Source organism: Artemia sp. Qi Xiang Cuo, chromosome 17 (genome assembly GCF_049724085.1).
Source record: "Artemia sp. Qi Xiang Cuo chromosome 17, ASM4972408v1, whole genome shotgun sequence".
Classification (NCBI taxonomy): Eukaryota; Metazoa; Arthropoda; class Branchiopoda; order Anostraca; family Artemiidae; genus Artemia; species Artemia sp. Qi Xiang Cuo.
The window spans coordinates 61572866-61600025 of NC_142810.1; the positions used below are offsets into that span (position 1 = coordinate 61572866).

The window sequence follows — 27160 nt, forward strand, 5'->3', positions numbered from 1 at the left end:
TTGTCATAAAAGAGTACTTAAAAATTGTGAAAGTTTCTAATTTTAAAAGGTAAGAACATATATGGTTATGGGAATTCAACTACTGAGTCTATTCGTATGAATCTTCCAGCGTTTTCAAATGAAATACTGATCAAATATCTGTACGGACAAGTCAACTGGTTAAACAGTTGAGTTTAAAATGAACCCGAGGCCAGATCACGAGAACAACAATTCAATTAAAGTAATGCACCAGATACCGGCAGCTAAAAACAAAGTTTGGTCTTTAAATATTTTATATATTCGTCTGCCCTTCCGTAATCCTATCCAATGTTTCAAAAAAAAAAAAAAAAAACAAAAAAAAAAAATAAAAAAAAAAAAAATGGTAACACTTTATAGAAAAGTTAAACGACGATAACGTCTGCATTAGCTGACCGGGAAAAATATGGCGAGAAAAAGTTCATTGAAAACACCGCAAGACCCAGGTTCAAACGCTGAGCCTCCTCCCCCCCCCCCCCAAACAGTGGCAGATTAAGGATTTTTTTGGGGGAGGGGGCACAAAATAGGTTGATCCGATAAACTTACGTTAGGAGCAAGTTTAATTAAAGCAAACTTGTGTTAATTAAGTAAATTACACCACTTTAGACTATGCTAGGGGGGGGGCGCCCCCCTTGCCCCTCCCCTAGATCCACCACTGCCCCCACTATACGGCCTTGAAAATCATATATGTTTAAAACCATATGTATTCAAAATACTAGTAGCGGGGAACAAATAAAAAAAAACAGGTAAAAAGACAATACCCACGAAAAAACAAATAACACATAAAAAAACATAAAGAAAACAATAAACAAAAAACAGGTAAAAACAGGATCTAACTGTCTACTAGAATAAACGGTTGATAATAAACGTTTGATTTTTTAAGGAGGAAAAGCATTGTAAAATTTAAGTAATTATTTTAGAATTAAAGAATTAGACTTTAACTAAATGTTAATTAAATTCTTAGTCATTAAAGTGAATTAAATTCGAGTCAATTTATTAAAGTCAATTAAATCCTTTGTGCAACAGGGTGGGGGTTCGTTTCCTGGTGTCGCCAGTTATTTGGCATGGGATGGGGGTCAGTGGCAGAACTCTGTAAGCTCAGCCAGAGTCGACCCAACTCTAAATGGGTACCTGGAGAAATCTGGGGAAGGGAAACAGAAAGGGTGTGCGAAGGCACAGGATGGCTGGCCCCCAGTCCTCCATTAGGCTTCCTGGCTGAAGGGCCTTGAGACGAAAATCAGTACGCCCGTTTCGACTTTAAGAAGTCTAGTGCCGTATCCTTTAACTTCTTTATCTTTTACTCAATTTAATTAGCAAAAAAGCAAAAATTAGCAAAAAAGCAAAATTAGCAAAATTAGTAAAAAAGAATTCATTTGTGATACATTGAAGCTTTTCTTCGAGTTTCGTAAAACAATACTTGTTCAAGAAAATTATACCCATTAGACGAACCCAATCCTATTTTCTTTCATAGTTCAAATAATCGGTTTTAAATGTTAAGCGATTCCACTTTTAAAAAAGGATACGTGCCCGGAATAAATTGTCAGTTGTGTTTTAAGGGAATATTCTTAAAACTATTCTCCTTTGGAAATGAATCAAATTCTTCATCAAACAAAAGGATAATTTTCCCACCAAGTTATTGGCGCAGTAATAGGGAAACATACAATATATCTGTTTTGAATTTTCATCACAGCACCTATTATGGAGTATCAAAGATACGTTAATGGTTACTCGCCAGGGTTGCCACTCAACTAAAATGGCAATCCGTTTTCTTCACTGGCAAATACAAACCACCTACCTAAAAGAATTCAAATTATAACGTTTTCTAGAATCAACAAAGAACTTTTTTATACCTTGTCCTTTCTCCAAAATACAGCCACAATACCCCCCCCCCCCTTCCTTGAAAAATTTCAACAGAGGACCTTGACTCCAGCAACATAAGAAACGGTAAAAGTTTACTTCCTTCAGATGCATATGGATCAATAAGAAGAGGGGAAAGTATCCACGCAAACCTTTTTTGCTCCCCCTCCCTATTCGGGGTTTGGAAGTTCATCCTATTCAGGAAAAAAAACAATAGTAATGAATAACAAAAGAATTACAAACTGTTGATTTTATATATATATATATATATATATATATATATATATATATATATATATATATATATATATATATATATATATATATATATATATATATATATATATATATATATATATATGTATATATATATATATATATATATATATATATATATATATATATATATATATATATATATATATATATATATATATATATATATATGTATATGTATATATATATATATATATATATATATATATATATATATATATATATATATATATATATACATGTGTGTGTGTGTGTGTGAATGTATAAATAAAAATACATGACTCCTTGCTGAGTTGCTACTGGAGTGACCGTAAGGAACAAAAAAAAGAAAAGACTATCCAAATAATCCACTATACTCCATCACACACCTCACCCAACAAAAGAAGAAAAAGAAACAAACCTGAGGAATAATAGCTAAGAACTCATTAATACGCATTTTTTCAACTTTTGCTCTCGTATTCTAGATGCATTTTAACCATCGATAAATATAAATTGGCCTAGAGCTCATTCAGATATTTTTCAAGATATTTTTTTTCGAGTCCAGTGAAGAACAATTTAAAAACAAATTGCAACAGTATAACTGTTTTAGACGCAGTGTAACTAATATGTTAATAATGTAACTAATATATAGTGCAAAATAATTAATATGTACTTCAGGACGAGTTCTTTTTTGCTTTGCATTTCATCAATTTGGCTCCTGAACAGGCTATGAGAGTCATTTTGATATTAACTCTATACATTTTTATTCATGAATGGTTTCAGTAATTTATTTTTAGTATCAAACTTTCTTCAGAGAAATGAATTTTCGGTAGAAACATAATCCAGTTCATGAAATTAGTTTTTACGAAGCTATTTATTTCTTTGTCTGGTATAAGCAATTTATTTTTAACTTGGAATGATTTTTCTTTTTTCAGGAAGAAGATAAATGCCCAGAATAAATTAGTGGATATCTGTTTCCATTGAATTCAGTAAAACCATTTTTCTCCGTCAATTAAAACAGTGTTTTCGTCTCGCATTTCTAAAAGATATATAATTAACTTTTCCCAGAACATTTTCCTCCGTCCTTTTCCAAGTGAACTATTACTGCAATAACGAACCAAGGGTAAATTTATCACGAGTCAAGTAAATATATTAACATTTTGGGGGATCTTTTGGTGAGGGAAGAAAATCACAATGCTCCGTCTGTTCACCTAATCAAGCTTTAGTAGGCAAATTACCTTGGCCTCCTAATTATAAAAGCCACACATAACAAGAACTAGTTTCATAAAGCCATTCCCAAATTGTGACCTATTTTCCATGCTTTAAAAGCTATTTGCTGACCTCCACTACAGACAAAATGAAACAATACTGAATTCAATGAAATAAGGGGAAATAATAGTATTTACTGATCTAGGGGATTTAAAAAATTTATAGAATTTATAATATATATAAATAATTACTTAACTAACAGGATATTTAATAGATTCACTGAAAGAGAATACACTGAAAGAGAATTCACTGAAAGAGAAACATTTGACGACTTTAAATATGAAAGATTCGATGAATTAATAAAATATAAATGTTTTTTTTTTAATTAAGGAGATAGAAAATTAGGGAATCAAAATGGGGATAAAAAATAAGGGAATCAAAAAAATACTAACTAAACTATTGGGACATAGGGGGAAGGTGGTGACAATGTTCAAGGAACAAAAAATAATGAAATAATATAATGATTATAATAATATAGTTAAAATAATAATTAACATAATTAAAATAACAGTAATTAATCAAGTTAAATAATAATTAAATAATTAATTAAATTTAAATAATGAAAATAATAATAATAATAAAAATTAATTCGCTGATCTGAAAAAAATACTAACTGAACTAGTCGGATTTTAAAAATTTTAAAAATTTACAGTTATAAAAATAATTACTTAATTAACATGGTTTTTAAAAGATTCACTGAAAGAGAATGCACAAACATTTGATGACTATAGAAGTAAAAGATTCGATGAATGAACAAAATAGAGAAGTAAAATGAACAGAAGTAAAATGAACAAAATACAGAATATTTTCTAAATTAAGGAGTTAAAAAATTAGCTGAATTAAAAAATTACTTAATAAAGAGGTTATAATTTGTTCTTCCTGTATTAAGAGGATAGAAAAAAGATACTAACTGGACTAGGGGATTTAAAAAAAAATTATAATTTACAAAACATAAAAATAATTAATTAATTAACAGGATTTTTAAAAGATTTACTGAAAGAGAATACATAAACATTTGACTGCTTTAAATATAAAAGATTCGATGAGTTAATAAGATAAAAAATATTTTCTAAATTAAGGAGTTAAAAATTTAGCTGAATTACAAAAATCACAAGAGGTTATATATATATATTTTTTTTTTTTTTTTTTTTTTTTTTTTTTTTTTTTTTTTTTTACTATATTAAGGGGATGGAAAAAATGCTAACTGAACTATTGGGACATAAGGGGATAGTAGTAACAACGCTGCCATGGTGCCGCTGATAGAAGTAGGGTTTATTAATGCCTATGCACAAATAGGGGCTGTGCACTATTGCTAATTTCAATCACCGTTCAACCACTGGCCATCCTGCTCAGCGTCTCGATATGAGGATAGGTGTTTTGCTGAATATGCTGCCAAGATTGGATGGATTGAATTTAAAGAGCATTATATAAAATGTCAGAGAGGATTCATGATTCTGGGGTGACGGCTGCGCGAAAGAGTATAACAGATAAAACTCGGATGTTTCCGTGCTCGAGGCCGCAACAGTACAGGGTCCTGAACTTATTCTGGCTTAGAAAAGAGATTAATCTGCCATTTGGCACATAATTTTGCAGTCTATCAATAAGCACTGGCTGAAACTCAAGAGGGGAAATTAAGATGGCGTAGAAGAAGCTCGATCGGGATCCGCCAAAAATTTAAACCAGGAAAATATTATTTTGAATCAAAACTACGGAATTGGTGCTGTAGACTAGATATCTACCCGGAAAGTATGTATCGAAATATAAAATCACCAATCGTTCATTGATGTTAAAATCACAAGCAAAAATCCTATCTGCAAAAATATGGAATTTTATATTTTTTGCTAGAATAAAGATCACGGATGCGTGTTCATTTGTTGTTGTTTTTTTTGTTTTTTTTTCTTTGTTTGTTTTGTTTTTTCTCAGGGGTGATCATATTCCTAAAATAGCAGGAGAGGGCTCGTTATAACAGAAATCAAAAGTTCTAGTGCCTTTTTAAGTGATCAAAAAGATTGGAGGGCAGCTACGCCCTCTCCCCCACCCCTTTTCATCTCAAAAATCATCCGTTAAAAATTTGAGATAGCCATTTCGTTCAGCATAGTTGAAAGGCCGAATAACTATGCCTTTGGAGATACCACGATCTCCAACGGCCCTTTGGAAAATGTCTTTTTTAACCAATTTTGGTTCAAAATAGTTGAAAGATTTAATAGTTACGTTTTTGAAGATAACTTAACCCCTCAAAACCAACGGGACAAAGGCTAAAAGCTTTGAACTTTGGCTATTGTTTATATATTTTATTGGTTATTGGGAAGTATACAAATATTTTTTCGAGGGAATTATTTTCGGTGGGGAGCGGTTATTTTATACGGGGAGATTTTCACATTGAGAGGGTAGTTTCTGGAAGTGAACTTTCCAAAGAAAGCCTTACACGGGGGGGATACTTTGCCAAAATTAATATTCAAATTTTGTATTAATTATTTCATGCACGTTGAGTCAAACGCGAACCTCCATTAGTTGAAAAACTTCCAGAAATTAGATTAAAGAAACAAAACATTAAAACTTAGAACGAATAGAAGTTATTCGCTATATGAAAGGCGCTGTCCCCTCCTCAACGCCCCGCTCTTTACGCTAAAGTTTTTTATCACTATAAAAAGTAAAGTTGTGACGAAGAGTCAAACTTAAATCCATGAGAACCATTTTACAGTCAGAGGGAAAATAAGATAATCTAGCTTAATTGTAGCTGTACAGAGAGCTATTCATAGGGCGGGTGGTATCAGGGGAACAATTATTTACACCGCTTCTAACCCAACCCAAATATAAGCAAAAAAAGGCCGAATTAGAGTTACAAATTTGATTAGAGTAGACAATCCCCAAGTCATGGCGCCCCCTCCCTCAGCAGCGGCGTATATTTATATATATATATATATATATTTATATTAGTATAACAGCTCGTGTTCAGTTTCATGAATTGTGTATAAACAAAAGCTAGATACAGAATGGACTTTCAGTTGCTTTCATCCATCTTAGTTACTAGAGGATGTTTCCTGGGGACGGACCTTTGTTGCATCAAACCTTTGTTGCATCAAAGGTGTTCATCAAAGGTGTGCATCAAAGGTGTTGTCAAACCTTTGTTGCATCAAAATTCATGGTTCAAAAATTTCATGGTTAATGGTTCAATGATAATTCATGGTTTAATAATTTGATGTTCAACTTCGAGGAAAGCAAGGAATCAAGTGACGTCGAGAAGCGTTTTTGAGGTCCTGGATGAAATCTTTCACATTTCCTAAGCCCTTTTGACATTTCCTAAGTTTATCCCTATTTTAGCCTTGAGTAACAAACTATTACTCTAGGTTTTGAACCTAATAGATAAAGACTGAATACCTAACATTGCATAATACTTGGTTAGGTATATACGCCTCATGGAATAAATGGAATGATAATGAATGAAATGAATATGAAATGAAATGAAATGGAATGAATGAATGGAATGATAGAACGAAGTTGAAACTTAAAACGAACAGAATTATCACCCCTTCACTTGTGCCGTCATAAAATTGACAAGCACTTTACTGAAAAAAAAATAGAATAAAGGTTATTCTCTCCCTGCTAGAAAAACACAGCCACTTAATAGGCAGTACCTATTATTAATCATCGCCCCTGAGCCTATATGGAGCATATTTATCTGGTAAATTCATCAGTGGTATGGTAAAAGCTTAGAACACAACAGTGCAGAGGTGAATTTTCGGTTTGTTCCCCTTTTTGTCTTCAGTAAAGAAGTAGTTAATTTTACGACGGCAAACTTGGAGAAGTGGTAATTTTTGTTCGTTCACAGGGCTCTTATTTTGCTGTAGTTAAATTTACGACGGCATACTTGGAGAAGTGGTAATTTTTGTTCGTTCACATGGTTCTTATTTTGCTTTTGATCTACATTTATGTGTAGGTTATCTGATACGCCGATTGAATTGTTTTTCCGTGTTTTACCGTAACAGCGCTATAAAAAGGCTTAATAAGGTTATAATAGTGTTCGCTAGTTTGGGCTATTTTTGGTCTAGTGATTGCGCCGGTTTGGACTATACATTCTGCCAAAAACCTGGAACTAGGCACCGGTGTTTACAGATGGCGTGGATAAAATTTTTCCTATTAAATCCTCTATAAGAACAGGAATGAAAATATATTGATTTTGAAACAAGTTGTTTGCTTTAGCACATCAATATTTACCGGGTTTCAGGGAAACATATTAACAGTTCTTGGACAGTTACACTTTCCGAAGATCCTGATAGCAACTAGTTTGTTTAACGGAAGGCTAAATCCATAGTTAATCCCAAGTTAAAATTGTAGAATTCTAGTCAGGTCCTGACCTTGGCCTTGATCAACCATACAGTTTCTTGATTAAAAAGTACCCAACTTTAAAATCTTGGATTTCCTTTGATTGACTGAATTTTTCAGAAATGAAAAACAGGTTCTAGTCCTAACGATTAAACTAAGAGCATAAAAGCTTGAGTGGAAATTCCAACGGCCAGTGGAAATTCCAATTTTTGAAAACTGAAATACAGGTTCTAGTCCTAACGATTAAGCTAAGAGCATAAAAGCTTGAGTGGAAAATCCAACGGCAAATCATCGAACTTGTAAATTTAAAAAAAAAAAAAAAAGCGAATATTTCGCTTTCGTTCCATTTTCGTTTATGAATTGGCTGAAAATTTCGTCAAACAAAATTTTTTGCCGAACGAAAATGTTGACAAGCAGAGACTAATTTATTTACACCCCTGTTTGAATTCTATGAATGGCATTTTCCATGTCCCATTTATACATGTTCATTATTCAGCATAATACGAACATTCAGGAAATCAATGTTCATTATTCAGCATATTACGAACATTCAGGAAATCAATGTTCGTTATTGAGCATATTACGAACATTCAGGAAATCAATGTTCATAATTCGGCATATTACGAACATTGAGGAAATCAATTTTCATTATTCAACATATTACGAATATTCAGGAAATCAATTTTCATTATTCTGCATATTACGAAAATTCAGGAAATCAATGTTCCTTATTCAGCATATTACGAACATTCAGGAAATCAATGTTCATTATTCAGCATATTACGAACATTCAGGAAATCAATCGAACAGTAAGTCGACAGTGAAGCCATAAACTGTACATCCAGTCTATGTGGTTTAAGATTCCAGAAAATAGATTTAAGAAGGGCTCACGTCCACGATAGTCTTTTTACTATCCTCTCATTTTTTTGTAACCAGCTGTGAACAGAAATTACTATTGCTTCACCATCCTGCAATAGAGGCAGAAAAAGCATTAAACCAATACTTTCTTTCACAGACTGGATAAAACATGGAATTGTATTCTACAAGCGATGTTTCCGAATTGCCGTTTGGCTGCTTTCCCTACAGACGCAGTGCGGCCATAAAGTATATTTCCAGTCTATGAGGTCTAAGACCCAAACCAGCTGGATTTTAAAAGTTCCAGTCTATGATTTCTATTTCCAGTCTATGAGGTCTAAGACCCAAACCAGCTGGATTTTAAAAGTTCCAGTCTATGAGGTCTAAGACCCAAACATCTGGGTTTTAAAAGTAAGTTCATGGTAGCCTATCCACAGTTTTTCTTTTTTTAATCAGTCTTGAATTTCGTATTGCTAAATTTTCTTTTTATTCCGTGAAAATGAATTCATTGCATGGTTATCTAAAAAAGATTATAATTTTTTCACATTATATTCTTTCTGAATTAATTTCGAATATTTTTTTTTTATAACGAAGGATATTAAATTTTTACTGGTAAAGACATATTTACAATTGTTAATATAGTGATGGTAATAAATAACTGTTTAATACATAATTCAATTTTAATAAAGTAATTATTTACTTTGGTAAACATTCACCGGTTGGAAAACGAACTTTTCAACTCTGATCCAAAAAACACTGAATCGACATAACCATTCGTAAACACAACCTTTTTTTTGTTAACAAGGAACTCGAATTCTGGCTGCTGAAGCGAAATTAGAATTTTAACATTTTTGATATGTTGGTTCTTTTTCTGCCCATCTTGACATATTTGTTTGTTTACTTGTTGTTTTTTTTACTGTTTTTTTTAAGTTTGACATTGAAGTACGAATTCGGCCTACCTGGGCTCATTTCTGAAAATATGTCTTATCTTACTACTCTCAGAGCCTTAATTAGTTTTCTCTGATCCTTAAATAATTGGTAATTTCGTTTTCGTGGTGGGTTGAGGACTCCAGAAAGATGAGTTACCTATCGTTTTGTATTTTATTTTTGATGGTATTTTGAAATGGAATATTAAAGATTTTCGTTGAAATCTATATAAGTGGAATATTAGTAGATGTACGATTAATTTAAATTTATGTGTTAAGTGTTTTTTTGTTCCCGTGTGGAATTTAATATGTTGTGTAAATATGGTATTATTGATAAAACCTTGAACCTTGATATAATGACCTACCTCAGCTGGCTGATACTCGACAATGTCAATATTAATAAGTCGTAAAGCAAAAGATGGATGAGAAGCTACAAGGCACAATTGACAAAAATCAGCATGAATCGGTGTTAGGTGTTGCTCTGTTAATCGAAGCTTCTTAACTGCCATCTCAACAACAGGAATTCCTCGCATAGGAATTTGTTTCTTAATGACAGCTTCGGTAACATTGTGTATAAGCTCGCAAACTAAAATTATGACAATTAATTACTAAGTTATATTAATTAGTAAACAGACAGTTTATCAAATGAAAGTACACGTAAAATTATAAAGAATATTCAAAAGTAGTGTCATATGCCGTTTTGTTCACTTGCTTGCAGTAGGGCCAGGCCTTTTCGGCCTCACTTGAAATTCCGATATTCGTATGGATTCGTTTAATCCTAAGCTCCCCGGATTCACAATAATTGAGCTCGCAGTTACGCCACTGGATTGGCAACACCAGGGTTTAAGCCTACGTTGCGAATGACATAGGGCTGCAAGTTCAGCGCAACATCTACTACTGCTTCACCGTCGCCATCTATCCTCTGTTTATCTCAATTTATTAAGTACCATATCACAGAGAGGAATTAGTTGCATAGCAGTTTGTTTCCTAACAACAGTTTGTCAAAAACTAATTTAATGGGTAATATCTGGAAATCGGTTGCCATGGCCTCTTGAAATATTACATTACTGGTGACCAGACCGAGATACAATATCAGACCAATGCAAGCAACCATATTTACAGGGGGGTCTCGTCCCCTTCCAATATGTTCGGTTTTACGTTAGTTATTCCGTTTTCTTCGGTTTTCCGACCTGTTTTAGACTGTCAATAAAACAGTTGGTAAACCATCATGAAACAGCACCTTAACAGAGTAGACTCACATGGAGCTTGGCTCAGACAGCAAATACTCCATAGCTTCTAGGTTTTTACCCATGGATTAATGATCTAAATACATCTAATGGAGTCAAACAACGGACTTCAACTGTGAAACACATTGAGATAGTAATTGATGAAATTTTATCTTTTAAGCAATATGTAACTTTAACTAGTAAAATCCCGGCAAAAAATCTAGGTACAAATGCAGAAACTCCAAGGTTATCTCTCTAACTCTTTCCTCTGCCATCTTTATTTATCTTCATTCACCCTAAATACTTAACTGTTCACTATACTTTATACTTTACTTTACTGTCTGGTTACCCACTTTTCGTCGGTACCTCAACCAATATGAGTTGTACAAAATCAGACACTAAGGATTTTAATATAAATTTTTACTCGTCAATCTGTTCGAAAAATATATCCAAGTTTAAAAAATTTTCCGGCTACGGGCCATCATGAATTTTATAAACTGTGGTTATTTTTGGATTGTAGCAGGATATTTAGCCCTGTTGTTTCTGTGATTTATTGTGTATTTGGTCTACTATTTATTCCCACGGTGCAACGGATGATGTTGACTTCCCGTTCACGTTTTTCTGTTTTATATAAAAGTACATGGAAATCGAATAGTTTAAAAATTGATGTTAAGATAATTCACAATCCACATTTATTTAGGAAAACTATTAAGAAACAGTCTTTTGTAGACCATGGATTTAGATATTGTATTTGTTTATACAATTTTATGGGGAAATATGATGATAAATAGTGTCTGGAGCGAAAAAATAATATATATTTTTAAATATTTATTGACAATTGTGGCACCATCGGTGTTGTCGGTGGCAAGGTCCCTTCTTCTCTTTTTCATTTTTTCTCTCGGTGGTTTGTTTCCTCTACCTCCTCCACAGACAGGTGCTATTTTAGGGAGGGTAGTAAAAGTTTATATGTTAATGATGTTTTTACTCATAAATCCTTCATTATTATTATACGATTGGAATCAAACCCCCAAAAACCCTAGCTGCTAGTCCCTTCCAAATTCAACTGGCAATGATTAAGCACATTCAGTATCGGTAAAATAAAAACCTTTTCTTCATCAAATACTTTACTTTTGTATTTGTTTCTTTTTCTATGTTCATAAAATTAAATATATTTGATATCAGCAAATTAAAACCTTTTTTCATAAAATACTTTACTTTTATAATTTTTACTTTTCTATGACCAGGGGTTTTTATCACCATTTATGATTCTAAAAATAAGAAAAGATAAGCTGAATTATAAGAACCAAGTTTATTTACGCGTTAATTCTAATAGGATCTTTGTCTTTTTAGTAATAGTTAAAACATTTTGTAGTGTTTTTATGGACACCGTTTTGTTTACACGTTAGTTCTAGTAGGATCTTTGCATTTTTGTAATAGAAACATTTTGTAACGTTTTTATAGAAAACATTTTATTTACACATTAGTTCTATTAGGATCCTTGTCTTTTTTGTAATATTTAAAACATTTTGTGGAGTTTTTATGGACAACGTTTTATTTACACGTTAGTTCTAGTAGGATTTTTGTCTTTTTTTGTAATAATTAAAACATTTTGTAACGTTTTTATGGACAACATTTTATTTAAGCATTAGTTCTATTAGGATCCTTGTCTTTTTTGTAATATTTAAAACATTTTGTGGAGTTTTTATGGACAACGTTTTATTTACACGTTAGTTCTAGTAGGATCTTTGTCTTTTTTTGTAATAATTAAAACATTTTGTAACGTTTTTATGGACAATGTTTTATTTACACGTTAGTTTTAGTAGGATATTTGTATTTTTTGTAATAATTAAAACATTTTGTAGTGTTTTTATGGACACCGTTTTGTTTACACGTTAGTTCTAGTAGGATCTTTGTATTTTTGTAATAGAAACATTTTGTAACGTTTTTATAGAAAACATTTTATTTACACATTAGTTCTATTAGGATCCTTGTCTTTTTTGTAATATTTAAAACATTTTGCGGAGTTTTTATGGAAAACGTTTTATTTACCCGTTAGTTCTAGTAGGATATTTGTATTTTTTGTAATAGAAACATTTTGTAACGTTTTATGGACAACATTTTATTTACGCATTAGTTCTATTAGGATCCTTGTCTTTTTTGTAATATTTAAAACATTTTGTGGAGTTTTTATGGACAACGTTTTATTTACACGTTAGTTCTAGTAGGATCTTTGTCTTTTTTTGTAATAATTAAAACATTTTGTAACGTTTTTATGGACAAAGTTTTATTTACACGTTAGTTTTAGTAGGATATTTGTATTTTTGTAATAATTAAAACATTTTGTAGTGTTTTTATGGACACCGTTTTGTTTACACGTTAGTTCTAGTAGGATCTTTGTATTTTTATAATAGAAACATTTTGTAACGTTTTTATAGAAAACATTTTATTTACACATTAGTTCTATTAGGATCCTTGTCTTTTTTGTAATATTTAAAACATTTTGTGGAGTTTTTATGGACAACGTTTTATTTACACGTTAGTTCTAGTAGGATCTTTGTCTTTTTTTGTAATAATTAAAACATTTTGTAACGTTTTTATGGACAATGTTTTATTTACACGTTAGTTTTAGTAGGATATTTGTATTTTTTGTAATAATTAAAACATTTTGTAGTGTTTTTATGGACACCGTTTTGTTTACACGTTAGTTCTAGTAGGATCTTTGTATTTTTGTAATAGAAACATTTTGTAACGTTTTTATAGAAAACATTTTATTTACACATTAGTTCTATTAGGATCCTTGTCTTTTTTGTAATATTTAAAACATTTTGTGGAGTTTTTATGGACCAAGTTTTATTTACACGTTAGTTCTAGTAGGATCTTTGTCTTTTTTTGTAATAATTAAAACATTTTGTAACGTTTTTATGGACAATGTTTTATTTACACGTTAGTTTTAGTAGGATATTTGTATTTTTTGTAACAATTAAAACATTTTGTAGTGTTTTTATGGACACCGTTTTGTTTACACGTTAGTTCTAGTAGGATCTTTGTATTTTTATAATAGAAACATTTTGTAACGTTTTTATAGAAAACATTTTATTTACACATTAGTTCTATTAGGATCCTTGTCTTTTTTGTAATATTTAAAACATTTTGTGGAGTTTTTATGGACAACGTTTTATTTACACGTTAGTTCTAGTAGGATCTTTGTCTTTTTTTGTAATAATTAAAACTTTTTGTAACGTTTTTATGGACAATGTTTTATTTACACGTTAGTTTTAGTAGGATATTTGTATTTTTTGTAATAATTAAAACATTTTGTAGTGTTTTTATGGACACCGTTTTGTTTACACGTTAGTTCTAGTAGGATCTTTGTATTTTTGTAATAGAAACATCTTGTAACGTTTTTATAGAAAACATTTTATTTACACATTAGTTCTATTAGGATCCTTGTCTTTTTTGTAATATTTAAAACATTTTGTGGAGTTTTTATGGACAACGTTTTATTTACACGTTAGTTCTAGTAGGATCTTTTCCTTTTTTTTGTAATAATTAAAACATTTTGTAACGTTTTTATGGACAATGTTTTATTTACACGTTAGTTTTAGTAGGATATTTCTATTTTTTGTAATAATTAAAACATTTTGTAGTGTTTTTATGGACACCGTTTTGTTTACACGTTAGTTCTAGTAGGATCTTTGTATTTTTATAATAGAAACATTTTGTAACGTTTTTATAGAAAACATTTTATTTACACATTAGTTCTCTTAGGATCCTTGTCTTTTTTGTAATATTTAAAACATTTTGTGGAGTTTTTATGGACAACGTTTTATTTACACGTTAGTTCTAGTAGGATATTTGTATTTTTTGTAATAGAAACATTTTGTAACATTTTATGGACAACATTTTATTTAAGTATTAGTTCTAGTATGATCTGACAATAACTTATTTTTAACCCACATCATTTACAAAAATGATAATTGTGGAGCATAAAGAAAAAAGTAGATAATACACTACATACATGAGTACATAAAACTTAAAAACTTCGCAAGAGCAGAGTAACCAAAGAAAAGAAAAACGTTCAAGATACAAAAAAAAACTACAGCAAACGAGTAAGGCAGATACTATGGGATGGGCAGATACTTATATGTAGTCTGGGGCAGTTTGACGGCAAGTTCTGTAAGCCCCGATCCAATATCCGGGAGACTGTAGATAGATATGATATTCCGATTCCTGTATCATGAATGCAGATACAATAAAAAGCGGGGAAACCGGAAATATTACGAATGAACTGATCTGATCGCTTTTTGGTGAAGAATAAGGTAAATTCCAGACAGAAACAAAACCGAATGATCTGTCAAAATTAAATTTAGTTTGACAAGACATATTCATTTGCATTTACCTCAATTTGAAGCAATTTTAAGGTAAATAAACTAAATTGTCACTTTGTAATCAGCAACGACGAACCTTCAGAAACATTTTATTGTTTTGATACCCAGCCACCGGAAAGAAGGAACCGACAGGACAGAAAAAAATCTCCCAACTAGAAGGGTCATATTATTAATATTAAATGAGAGATTTTCACACTTTGAAAGATTAAGAGAAAGTCCAATTGAAGTTTACATGCAATTGTTGAGACAGACAGGGAGAGCCCCTTTTTAGTCCTACTGATCCAATCTGGAATAAGAAACCAGTATCCAGAATGGTTAGTTGAACAGACTTTTTCAAAAAGAAAAGAAAAGTTTCTAGAGATTTCTAAGGAAGTCTTGGCGACAACTCAAGAGAAGGATGTTTTTAGTTCTTTATACTATGTGCCATGGCTAAGTGAAAAAATTAAAAGAATTTTACAGAGTAATCGTTTAAAGGTAGCTTCAAAGATCAGTAATACTTTGGGTAGATTTCTAAATTCTGTGAAGGATCGAACTTCATTAGGGCAGCAAAGTGGGGTCTATTTGATCCCATATACTTGCAGAAGCTCACGTGGGACGTATTAGCCAGAATTTGTAAATGAGATTTCTACAGCATCAAGACTCTATTTTGTCAGCTTTAAAGCAAAATTCCAAACCTGAAGATTTCACTTCCACCCTATCGGAACATATTTTTGATTTTCAAGACCATTTTGTTTGTTCGATAATGTCTCTTAGATTTCTAGGCACCGGGATTTAAAGCAAAATTTTGGGGAAACTATTGAAATAAAAGAAAATTTATTCAAGAATATGGCTTTGAATAGAGACACATGGGAATTTGGTTTGAACTCTATTTACAATAATTTATTAAAATCAGATAAGAGTATATTTCATTTCATCCAATTAACCTCTGTCCCACTGTTAGTTCAAATAATGCTAACAAACCGGAACCAGGAAGGTCAAGGAGACTCATTTCCGGTTTCGCTTTGAAAAAAAAGGTTATTTAACAATATGTAGTTATTTTATATGTAAATCATTGTTTTTAATTGTTCTATTTTAGTATTATTGCTGATGATGGTCATTGCATATATAACCAAAATATCTAGTATTTTTGTGAAATTTATCACTGTCTATTAAAAAGGATTTATCCCTATTTGAACTTTAATTTATCGTAATATACCACACAACAACCAACACAAATTAAAGAAGAAAAACCCTTACAAAATTCATCGGTTGGAGAAGTGTTCAGTTGAGTCTTATCACATCCTACCACAAATTCCGATATTTGCTTGAACAATCCTTCAAATTTATCTTCTTCCTCATTCAGCTGATAAACCATAAATTGTGCTAGCAGAATTGCAAGATAGCTCGGACAATGTGCAACTGGATCAAGGTTGCTTAACACTTTACTAAGTTCATTGCCAAGGGCCAAAATTTGTTTGGAAAACTTCCCAAAGTAGTCTTTCAACTCGGCTACTCTTTCTACAAAAAAAAATAGAGTTATAACAGATAACTAGCAGTCCTGCCAATTGGGCGATGGGGTGATACCCCCCCCCCTCCATAATTCTAAAAATACTTTTTATAAGTATTATCATCGATAAGTACCCTTTTTTTATATTTTCAATGAAGAAGATTGAAAAAAAGTTCTAATTCCTGTTTTATCAAATTTAACATAAAGAAAGAAAAACGAGCAAAAATGGGGTTTTTAAAGGCCAAATGAAAATACTAAAAAAACACAACAAAGCGAATATTTCGAGAGTACAAACGCCTCTCTTACTCAGCGCGAAACGAAATAATGTATCCAAGGAAAGTGCCGAAGAAAAAAAGAACAAAAAGCAAACGCGGAAAGTCAATATGAAAAGAACCAAAAAACCAAAGAAAAAACGAAAAACTTAAAAGATGAATAAAATTCAATAAAATCCAAACATTATAAGAATTAAATCAAATACCTAACAACCATAAAAGCGAGTTATTCACCAATATCCGCGATTTGCACAAAATCCAAAAAATTATGAACTGCCATTGACGGATACTAGCGAACAACTGAGAAATAAAAGAAAGGAAAACAATTCATTCACTCAAAAACAAAATGAACCAGCAATTACATAAGTTGGAGAACTATGTCATCTATATATATATATATATATATATATATATATATATATATATATATATATATATATATATATATATATATATATATATATATATATATATATATATATATATATATATATATATATATATATATATATATATATATATATATATATATATATATATATATATATATATGACCTCTTCCAGATGTCAAAGACTTACAAGAGTGGAAACAAAAAGCCGCGAGCCCACACTAGCGTTTGGCGTTTCTTGGTATTTTTTCAATGTAATAATAAAGTAAAATTAGTGTAACCAGCAAAATCATTGTACTGTCTGACTGCGGTTTCTTGAAAAAGCACAACCAAAAAGCTTGAAAAATGGAAAGAAGCCAAGGGCTAGACGGCGTTGGTGTTTTATTTAGTCAACACTAGCGCCAGTTTCTACTCTAACAAGTTATCTATACTCTTTGTTAATGAGTATATAAGCTCAGTTTATTTACTTTTTCAACATTTGGATATAAAATTCTTACAACAAGAAAAAATATGTGATTTAACAATGTTTTCCATTTCTTATGATGTGGGCTGTTGCATATTATTTTGGTCTCAAACTTTTGCATACAAATTTAGCTGTATTTTGTGTTGAAGCAATTCCTGGAATGTTGTCATTTGACCTCTGTATTTAACAATTTGTGTGTACATGGCTCTTTTCTGACTTGAGATACATGTTACCCTGTCTTATGCTTACTGACAACTTTTTGCCAAGTGGAAGTTGACACTAGTGTCAAGCACAAAGCAAACCAACCGCATCTAGCATCTAGATTTTTTTTCAGTGTAATAATAAGATAAAATTAGTGTAACCGCAAAATCTTTGTGGTACTGTTTGATATCAGTTTCTGGAAAAAGCAGAATCAAAAAGCTTGAAAGAAATTCAAAGAAGCAAAAGGCTAGACAGCGTGGTGTTTCATTTAGTCAACACTAGCGCCATTTTCTACTCTTACAAGTTACCCATACTCTTTGTTAAAGAATATATAAGCTTAGTTTATTTGCTTTTTCAACATTTTGATATAAAATTCTTGCAACAAGTAAAAATCTGTGTCTTAATTAAGTTTTCCTTTTCTTATGATGTGTGCTAATGCTTATATTTTATTTATTTATTCAATACAGTAGAAAGCCATAGGCGTGTTGCAATATTTGTTCTCAAAGTTTTTGCATACAACTTTAGCTGTAATTTGTGTTGAAGCAATTCCTGGAATGTTGTCATTTGACCTCTATGTTTTCCAATTTGTATGTACATGGCCCTATTTTGACTTGAGATACACGTTACCCTATCTTATGCTTACTAACAACTTTTTGCGAAGTGGAAGTTGGCAGTAGGGTATAGGCACCAATGATTTGACAGTGTAATTTTGGAGCCACTGTCGAAATTTTCCTTCAAAAGAGGATACCTCTGCTTAGTTGTGACTTGGAACACCATCTCTTGAAGCTGTCATTATATTATGACAATGCAAAACGTGAACACTATATCCAATACACTGAGATAAGAAAAGAATATTCAATTCAATCAGTATCCTGTTTTCAACACAAAATGAGCTCCCAACAATTTTTTAACTATGTAATGTTCAAACTGTCATTACTTGGTTGTTTTTTAGCAAAAAAAGTTGGGATCAGCACCAATGCATCAACATACATCTTATCTTTTCTAAAATGTAGCCACATTCACTTTTTCTCGGTAAAATCAAATTAAAATGGCAGCTAATATTACATTGACGAAACTATGTTACAAGTCTCAAAAATTCTTGTCTTAATTAGGGGAATACAAGGCAATTAAAAATTTTCCTTCAGTCAAATCCAAACATAGATATTGGCTTCTATCATGAGATAGATTTCTTTTGAGAATATTTTATAGTAACCTTGTCGAAATTTTCAACAGACAGCAACAGGCCCTGTCAAAATATAGGTGACTCTGTTGAAATTTCACTGAACATGTAAAACGAATGAGAAACAATTGGTGTTGAAATCCAAGAATCCTCTGACGAAAACAGCTGTCGAACTTACGGGCACTTTGTCAACAACAAGAGATTTTGATGGTTATTATTTCTAATAATATTTCTCATGAAAAAAAAAATAAAAGTTTTTATTAAATCGTAGTTTTACTGATTTGATGCTAGATGCTAGATTTTTCATCAGAGGAACCACCGCTCGGCCTCATGCTATGTTCATATTTTCAAGCATTTGACTTAGTTGATCACAACATCCTAATTCATTTATCACTGAATAACTTTGAAGTAGACCCTCTCTTAGTAAATTTTGCATGTTTTCTTTCAAATAGATCCCAAGTTGTAAAACACAAAAATGTTCTCTCTGATTCCCTCCCTACTTGGTGTAGAATCCCTAAAGGAACCTTGTCAGGACCACTCTTTATATCAAGTGTAGATCAATGAAATTGGTAGGAGATTCCCTCAAAGGTGTTAATGTGTAGATTACCTGCTTATTCTTAAAGTATCTCATAGCAATATCAAAAGTTGCTCCATCAAAATGCTACTCGTGTATAGAATAAGGATAAGAATTTACATGCAATCATAAATTCCACTAAGTCAATTGTAATAACAATAAACTTTTTTAAATCCTTAAAATCCACTATCGTTTTTTCGGCCCCTGTCCCACCCTAAATGCTATTGAAACATGTTAAACCCCCTGGTGTCACAAATTTCTAATAATCCTAAGTAGGAAATGCATATTTAAAGGATTCTGGACTTTCCAGACAAAGTATAGTCAAAACTAAAATTTTTGGGGTGGATTAAAATGGCAGATTAACTTTCAAATGGCCAAATGCCATTATGGCCACAAGCCATAACTTTCAAATGGCCAACTTTGCTTAATTGTACAAACTAAACAAAATTGAAGAGAAATGAAGAGATGAAGTGAAAAGAATAGGCATGTCGAATGCACAAGGATCCACCCACAAGCATTCCCCAAGTATTTCAACACATGTTGACTTGGGTTCCAAACGTCGAAAACAGGTAACTTTTTTGTTCTGTCGGATTTGTAGGTGAAAACAGTCCAATTTCAGAAAATCGGAGTTTTCTATCCTTTTCTGATAAAACTTCAAACTTCTAATCAAACAGTAACACTCCTAGATATTTTTCCTGCATACTGAGACCATTTTCAAACCAAGAGTCTTTAAGTTAGGTGTTCCAAAGTAGATAATATGATTTTTTTTAAAAACTGTCAAATCATTGGTGCCTTTACCCTAGCGTCAAGCATAAAGTCACCAGCTCCATCTAGCATTTGGCATTTCTTGGTACTTTTTTGGTGTAATAATATGATAAAATTAGTGCAATTATTGTAACCAACAAAATCACTGTATTACTGTCTGATCCTGGTTTCTGGGGAAAGCACAATCAAAAAGATTAAAAAATGCAAAGAAGTCAAAGGCTAGATGGCGTTGGTGTTTTATTTAGTCAACACTAGCGCCAATTTCTACTTTTACAAGTTACCCATACTCTTTGTTAAAGAGTGTATAAGCTCAGTTTATTTGTTTTTTAATATTTTGATATAAAATTCCTGCAACAAGAAAATATCTGTGATTTAACTTTTCTTTCCCTTTTCTTATGATGTGGGCTATTGCTTATTATTCTGGTCTCAAAGTTTCCACATACAAGTTTAGCTGTATTTCATGTTGAAACAATTCCCAGAATGTTGTCATTTGACGTCAATGTTTACCAATTTGTGTTAACATGGCCCTATTCTGACTTGAAATACATGTTGCCCTGTCTTATGCTTACTGACAACTTTTTATAAAGTGGAATAAGAAAATCATAACTTTACCTATATAAGTAAAAATCCCCCCCCCCCTCCCCTAAAATAAAATAGTGCGAAAAACAAAACTCTTTAATAATTGAATCATAGCCGAGGGAAAACATAATGTGTTTTGAATCCCCATCTCATAGATTCTTTACCCTCCCCAAAAAATATCCCCCCCCACGAAGCCCCAAAAAAATATTTATGAAAATGTCCTATTCAAAATATCTTAAATTATTCAATTACGATGGATAAAACAATGAAACATAAAACAAACATAAATTGAAATAGAAAGAACAAACTGAAAAAAACACACATAAAAAAGGTGCTATCCAACCCCCTTAAGCTCTCCAAAGGCTGGAGTATCATTTACACGTTTTTTGAAACTATTTGTATCTGGATCAGTGTGTTCCACAACAAGCCACAACAAAAGAGACACTCATAATGCTATAAAAAGCTTAAAAAAAAAGAGCTACTGCAAATAAGAAACGCAACACCACCCCCTTAAACACCTCTAGAAGGACAGTGTCATTTGTTCTTTACTGAAAACAAAAATATATTTCCAAGTTTCTTCTGAAAATGAAAACACATATGAAGATCAAAATACTATCAAGGTTACAAGAAAGAATAGCAAATTATCAGAACAATCACATTTGTGACTGCAAATTTAATTTTAATTCTGAAAAATTACAATTTTTTTGTTGAAACTCTTCTTTTTGAGGATGGATTCTGCATGGATGGAAAAGGGGACTTTTAATCCCAGATAGGAAAACTGCACAATCTTTTATCTTTGAGTCATCCAGTACACAACCTGAGATATAGACATATCTAAATCCACGATTTTATCAAATAAAATTTCCCATAAAACTGTTCTGTTGGTTGTAACTCAGAAAGTGTTTAAGTAAATACATGTCTAGGTCATTTATAAAAAGAGTTATGTTTTATTGTCCTCAGAAAAATCTAGATATTACAAGTTAGTGCAGCATTTTCCAAAAAAATTTCTGTTTTTTCCACTTTCATTCAAAATGTATCATTGTATTTTCGCTGACAAGTTTATAAAAAAGGGAACTGTGCACTCCCCTAATTTGAATAATTCAATTCCCCTCCTAGTCCTTGTTTACCTAGAGAGATCTAAGAAAGGCTGCAGACCAGAAACTTGCTTCCTTTCTTTTCTCTATGAGGCCTTTTTCATTTGCTTATTTTTGATCATTCTAATTAGCAGTGTCACTTGCAATATCAGAAATGTCAATCACTGTCAGTTTTTCTTGTTATTTCACTTCTAAGCTCCCAATCAAATCTGAAATGATTTTACATTTTTAGATCTTTCCTTCTCCTGCATGGATCCTACTTGAACTAAGTTCTGGAATTGTTACTCACAGCAAAAATTGCAAGTAATGTGTTAAAAGTATAACTATTATTTTCCTTGTAAATTCTACACTACTACTAACAACTGATTTCAGCTCCAAGAAATCTGAGGTCAACACAGCTCCATATGCTTCTCTTCAAAGCTCAACTTGTTGCACTCAGGCATGTTCCAATTTCCCTTAAATCTGTTGTGATGACAACTACCCACCCCAGTTGGGATGACCTACTTTTTGTTTTGCCCTAGATGGATAGCCAAATAACAAAATCTTTGGTCAAACCATCTTTCTTTCACTATGGCCCTTGTAACTTGGATTAAAACACTATTTTCCTATAGTGTACTGTTAGGTATAAACAAGCACCTTCAAGCACCTTAAACTGTCCTTTGACAAATCCTTTGGTGGAGATTTTACAGACGTTTTAAGTGGCCACATTTAATAGCCATGCTTGACAACTGTCATGACCACAGCTTCCAAAATTCTAATTTTAGTTCACAGACTTATCTTGCTATTCTTTCCTGCCTTTGGTGACATAGTAAATTGATCTCTGCTTCACAACACAGGGTTGTAATTGCTCACCTGTTGTATGTGTGGGTAATATGGGATCAATTCATTTAGACTGAGAAACTAAAACCTCAGTCTGTTTACTGCAAATATTTGAAATTTTTACTTAATACTTACTCCATGAAAGAAACACATTTGTTCTAAGATCTCAAAATATAATGGATCCAATTGACACTGTACCATCCTCTGAAAGAAAGTACCAAGAAAAGGGCACTGGAATTGTTGTGCAATTTTTTTTTACACCTTATCTGCAAGTTTGAATCAAGAAGTTGATTTATTCTTTGGTTTTGATGCGCCTTGTTTTCTTTTTCCATTAGCCTACTCTGATTTTCTATTGTTTTTTTATAGGTCGGCACAAATAAATTATTATCATTATTATTATTTCTATCTTTACTGGGACAAGTCAAGACTGACAACTTGTTCTTTCTCTCAATTTCTTGGAACGTCAATACAATACCTTACTACTTATGCTGTCAGTATCAGATTCTTTACCTCCATTTTACGTTTTCTCAATTTACAATCTAGTGTCTTCTCTAATTCCCTACATTTCCTTTCATTGTTCTCAACCTATAGCTAAAAAACTTCTTGTACAAACCCCTTTTCTCTTCTACAAGGCTTAAAGCCTTTTTTATTAATATTCTTAGCTGTATTTCCAGCTTTTCTTGCTAAGACATCTTTGCTACTTTGCAAACTATTCTCCTAAAACCATTCAATCACATCCCCAGTTCTATGCCAAATTGGTCTTGAAAGTTTCATCTCAAATTTTCGTCATCAAGTCCATCAACATCACCTCACTTCCTAGATTTCAGCTTCACATTAACCATGGACACTACTAGATGATAATCTCCATTGTAAACATAAATACCACCACTCTCATATATACCCTAGTATCTTGTAATGATCTGACCAGTTTTCAATTTACAAAACTATTAACAAGGTTATTAATAAGGTATTAATTAATAAGGTTGGCCATCATACTATCAAATGAGTGTCAAGTTAACTCATGGTTCATTTTATGACCAAATACTTTATTGGTTATAATTACATTATTACTCCTACAAAATTAAAGGCATTAAAGTCCACTAATAGTAATACCATATTTCTACCTGGAACCTTGTCTATTTGCTTCTGTAGAATTCACCTGAGTCTCTGTTATTTCCATTAGTCAATTCTATAAGATCATAAGGTGAGCAATTAGAATTTGAATATTAATACTATTCCAACCTAAACAATACTTCATAGCTTTCTTATCCAGTTGCAGCAGTAGTTAGCAGTAAGAAACAATTTCAGCAACCAGTAAGAAATACAATTTCAGATCAAAACACAAAGTACAATATTATAACCACCTTGTCTGAAGCTCCTATATAGGAAACTTACAGTTCATCATGAGCCCTACTCCATGACTCTGTACCCAGAGCGGACCCGGGGGGGGGGCAAGCTTCCCAGGTGCCATGGCTGAGCAGTTGCCCACTTTGATTCAGCATTTCTGCTTATATTTGAGTTTGAAGGGTAATACATCCTTTGCTCTGTCTGTAGGCCTACTACATGTTTTCTAGATGAATAAATAAACTCTATATCACCTAATTCTATGTTTGCTATCCCTACAGGACAAGTTTCTGGAACTCTTAGAAAATCTAGTTTAAAATATCTGAATCAATCAAAATGTTAAAACAACAGTTGTCTTTCAATATTGTAATGTCCCATATCCTGTTTTGCATATTGTTTTATGAAAATAAAACTTGTATAGTCTCAAGGAAAGCAATGGGTCCAAAAGTGCAAGCCAGGGACTAATAACTCCTCCTTAAATCTGAACAAGGAACTTAAGCCAGCTTAGAACCAGACAGCAATAAGCCCCTGAAATAACTAGTTGAATGGAGGCCTTGGGCTATGAAGGGTCCATCTTGATCACTGCCCACTTTTCCACACTTGGTTTTGTGCTCCTATGAGAGCCAACATCCTACACAAGCAATCTAAAGCTTATTACCACAAACTTATTATATATTCATACCTACAAATTTATGCTATAGCCTAATTGAAAGGCAGCCCATAATGGATACCATACCTAGGAAGAGATTATTCAGTGCAAAAAACTGCTACCAAAACAAACAAAGCCCAGAATAACTATCCATTAAACAAAATAGAGTGAAATGCAGTGTTTATTAAACTATAAATTTCTTGTACCATTCCTCAAGGTCATCCTATAGAGCTGTTTGTACTCATGATCCTGCTTATGAAAATTTGTGAAATGACTATCTCATTACAACTATAATGTTACTGCATGCCAGTGGTATAGGCCACTTCTCGATTCAAGTATTTATGGAAAGGCAAAAACTAGTATAGAGCTCAGTTAGTACCATCTGAGATTAAAGTCTATCTTTGAAATCCCAAAAATCCCTGCAGCATGCAAAAATTTTTTACAGCATATATTAACTCCATTTTTTTTTTTTTTTTATCAAAATATGATTTGCCTTTTTCTCAAGTCATCATATCAAGACAGTCTAAAACATGAAGGGTTTCTGGCCTCAACAAGGGACATATCCCTTTTTTATTTTAGTTGGTATTGCAACATCCTGCTATGCTTGTGCTTACGTCACATGGTTATGCTTATATAATGCTTGTACTTACTTTTTGCTTATGCTTACTTTATGCTTGCTTATGTGTTGCTTTATTTTGTAGATAGCCTGGATCATTAAATCCTATTAATACAAATATTGCAGGTATCAGCACAACACTCTAGTGCTTGATTCATCTGTCAAAATGCTGTTAACGTTTAAAAGGCTGTTAAATAACAGCAATATTGACTATGTTCTTTTCTCTGTCAACAAATAAAAATTGGATATCTGAAAACAAAACAACTGAATAGGAAAAAAGCAGCTGTTCTGATTTGAACTAGAACAGGAATATTTCAACAAATCAAAACATTAAATTGCATCACCTACCTAGCAATGTTCCCATTGTTCCTGGCAAATGCAATTTAAAGTAATTTTAATCCAAGCACTGAATTCATAACAAAATGTAAAATTATTGCCTAGGGTTAACAGTCTGACTTCAGACACTGTTTTTCTTAACAACCAAAATAAAAAATAATTGGAAAACTATATTTGTATCTTTTAGATCTGTAGTCTAAAATATTCCTGAAGGCTACAGCTAATATATAAAACAGGAATATCTACCTTACATGGAAACAATTGTGATAAATAAGTGAAGCTCCAAGAAATGGAGTGATAGCACAAGTTAGGTCATGTAAATTATTTTTTGGTTCCTCACTTCTGCACAGTAATTATTTGCAAACTTACAAAATGGTAGTAATAAGTAGATTAAAGATCTACAAATTACATTAAGGCTAGGAAAGATACTTTTATTTCTTACAACCTTTGCAACATGAGAAAACAAAAAACATCTTTGTATTATTTGTTGACCAATTTTCTCTCAAGGCTCATACCAGAAGGATTTCTAGGCAGGGAGGCTAATGTTTAAAAAAAAGATAACTGAGTTGCATGATTAAACTTGTTGGATGTTTTTGGTCTTCTGGTGGGCACCTTATCAAGAGATCTTAGGCCTACTAAACTAAACAAAAGCAACAGTAAGATCAGCTTTTTATTTTAGAATTTGTCTTGCCTGCTCTCAGTCTAACAACAGGGTAGATAAGCCATTCTTAATAACATAGGGATTGTGATACTTTTATTAGAAAAGGCCTGGGTCCTTCTTGCTTGCCTCCTGGGTTAATTAATCGAAAGAAGTGTTTTAGAAGAACAAAACATAATACATGCAAGAATTTTTGTTTTATGTGCATGTTTCCTTTTAGATGTTGCACAACAAATCTAGTTAATGTTCTATCTGGAATACTATGGTAATTCTTAGACAGACTAAGTTTCACCACATCAAGAATGCCATAAACCATTTCACAATGCAGACATGGTGGATTATGAGATAAAACAATGAAGAACTACATTCTGAATGGCTACTTCTGGGATTACTGGGGGGACCTATTGTCAGAAAGATGATCATGATATTTGGGAAGATCATAAAATAAGGAATATAATGGTAGGCCTACTACTTTTATTTTATTAAAAAGTTTATTACAAATTTATATTTAAAAACACAGTATAAGCCAAGATTCAGGCTATTGAGAAGGTCACATGTTAAAAACAATTCTTACTTCATAATATGCAAAAAAATTAATTAACATATTTTGAAGCCATCTCT

At 32.0% G+C, this 27160-nt stretch overlaps 1 protein-coding gene across 1 annotated transcript in view; it reads right to left on the minus strand.

The window, feature by feature from the left end:
* The window catches only part of CSN3 (COP9 signalosome subunit 3), a 308395-nt gene that overhangs the window by 274224 nt on the left and 7011 nt on the right, over nt 1-27160 (minus strand). Inside the window, exons 2-3 of the mRNA XM_089102840.1 lie at nt 16351-16611; nt 9866-10086 (exon numbers count right to left, since the gene is read on the minus strand). Coding sequence (XP_088958966.1) covers nt 9866-10086; nt 16351-16611 — 482 coding nt within the window. The remainder of the gene's footprint in view (nt 1-9865; nt 10087-16350; nt 16612-27160) is intronic.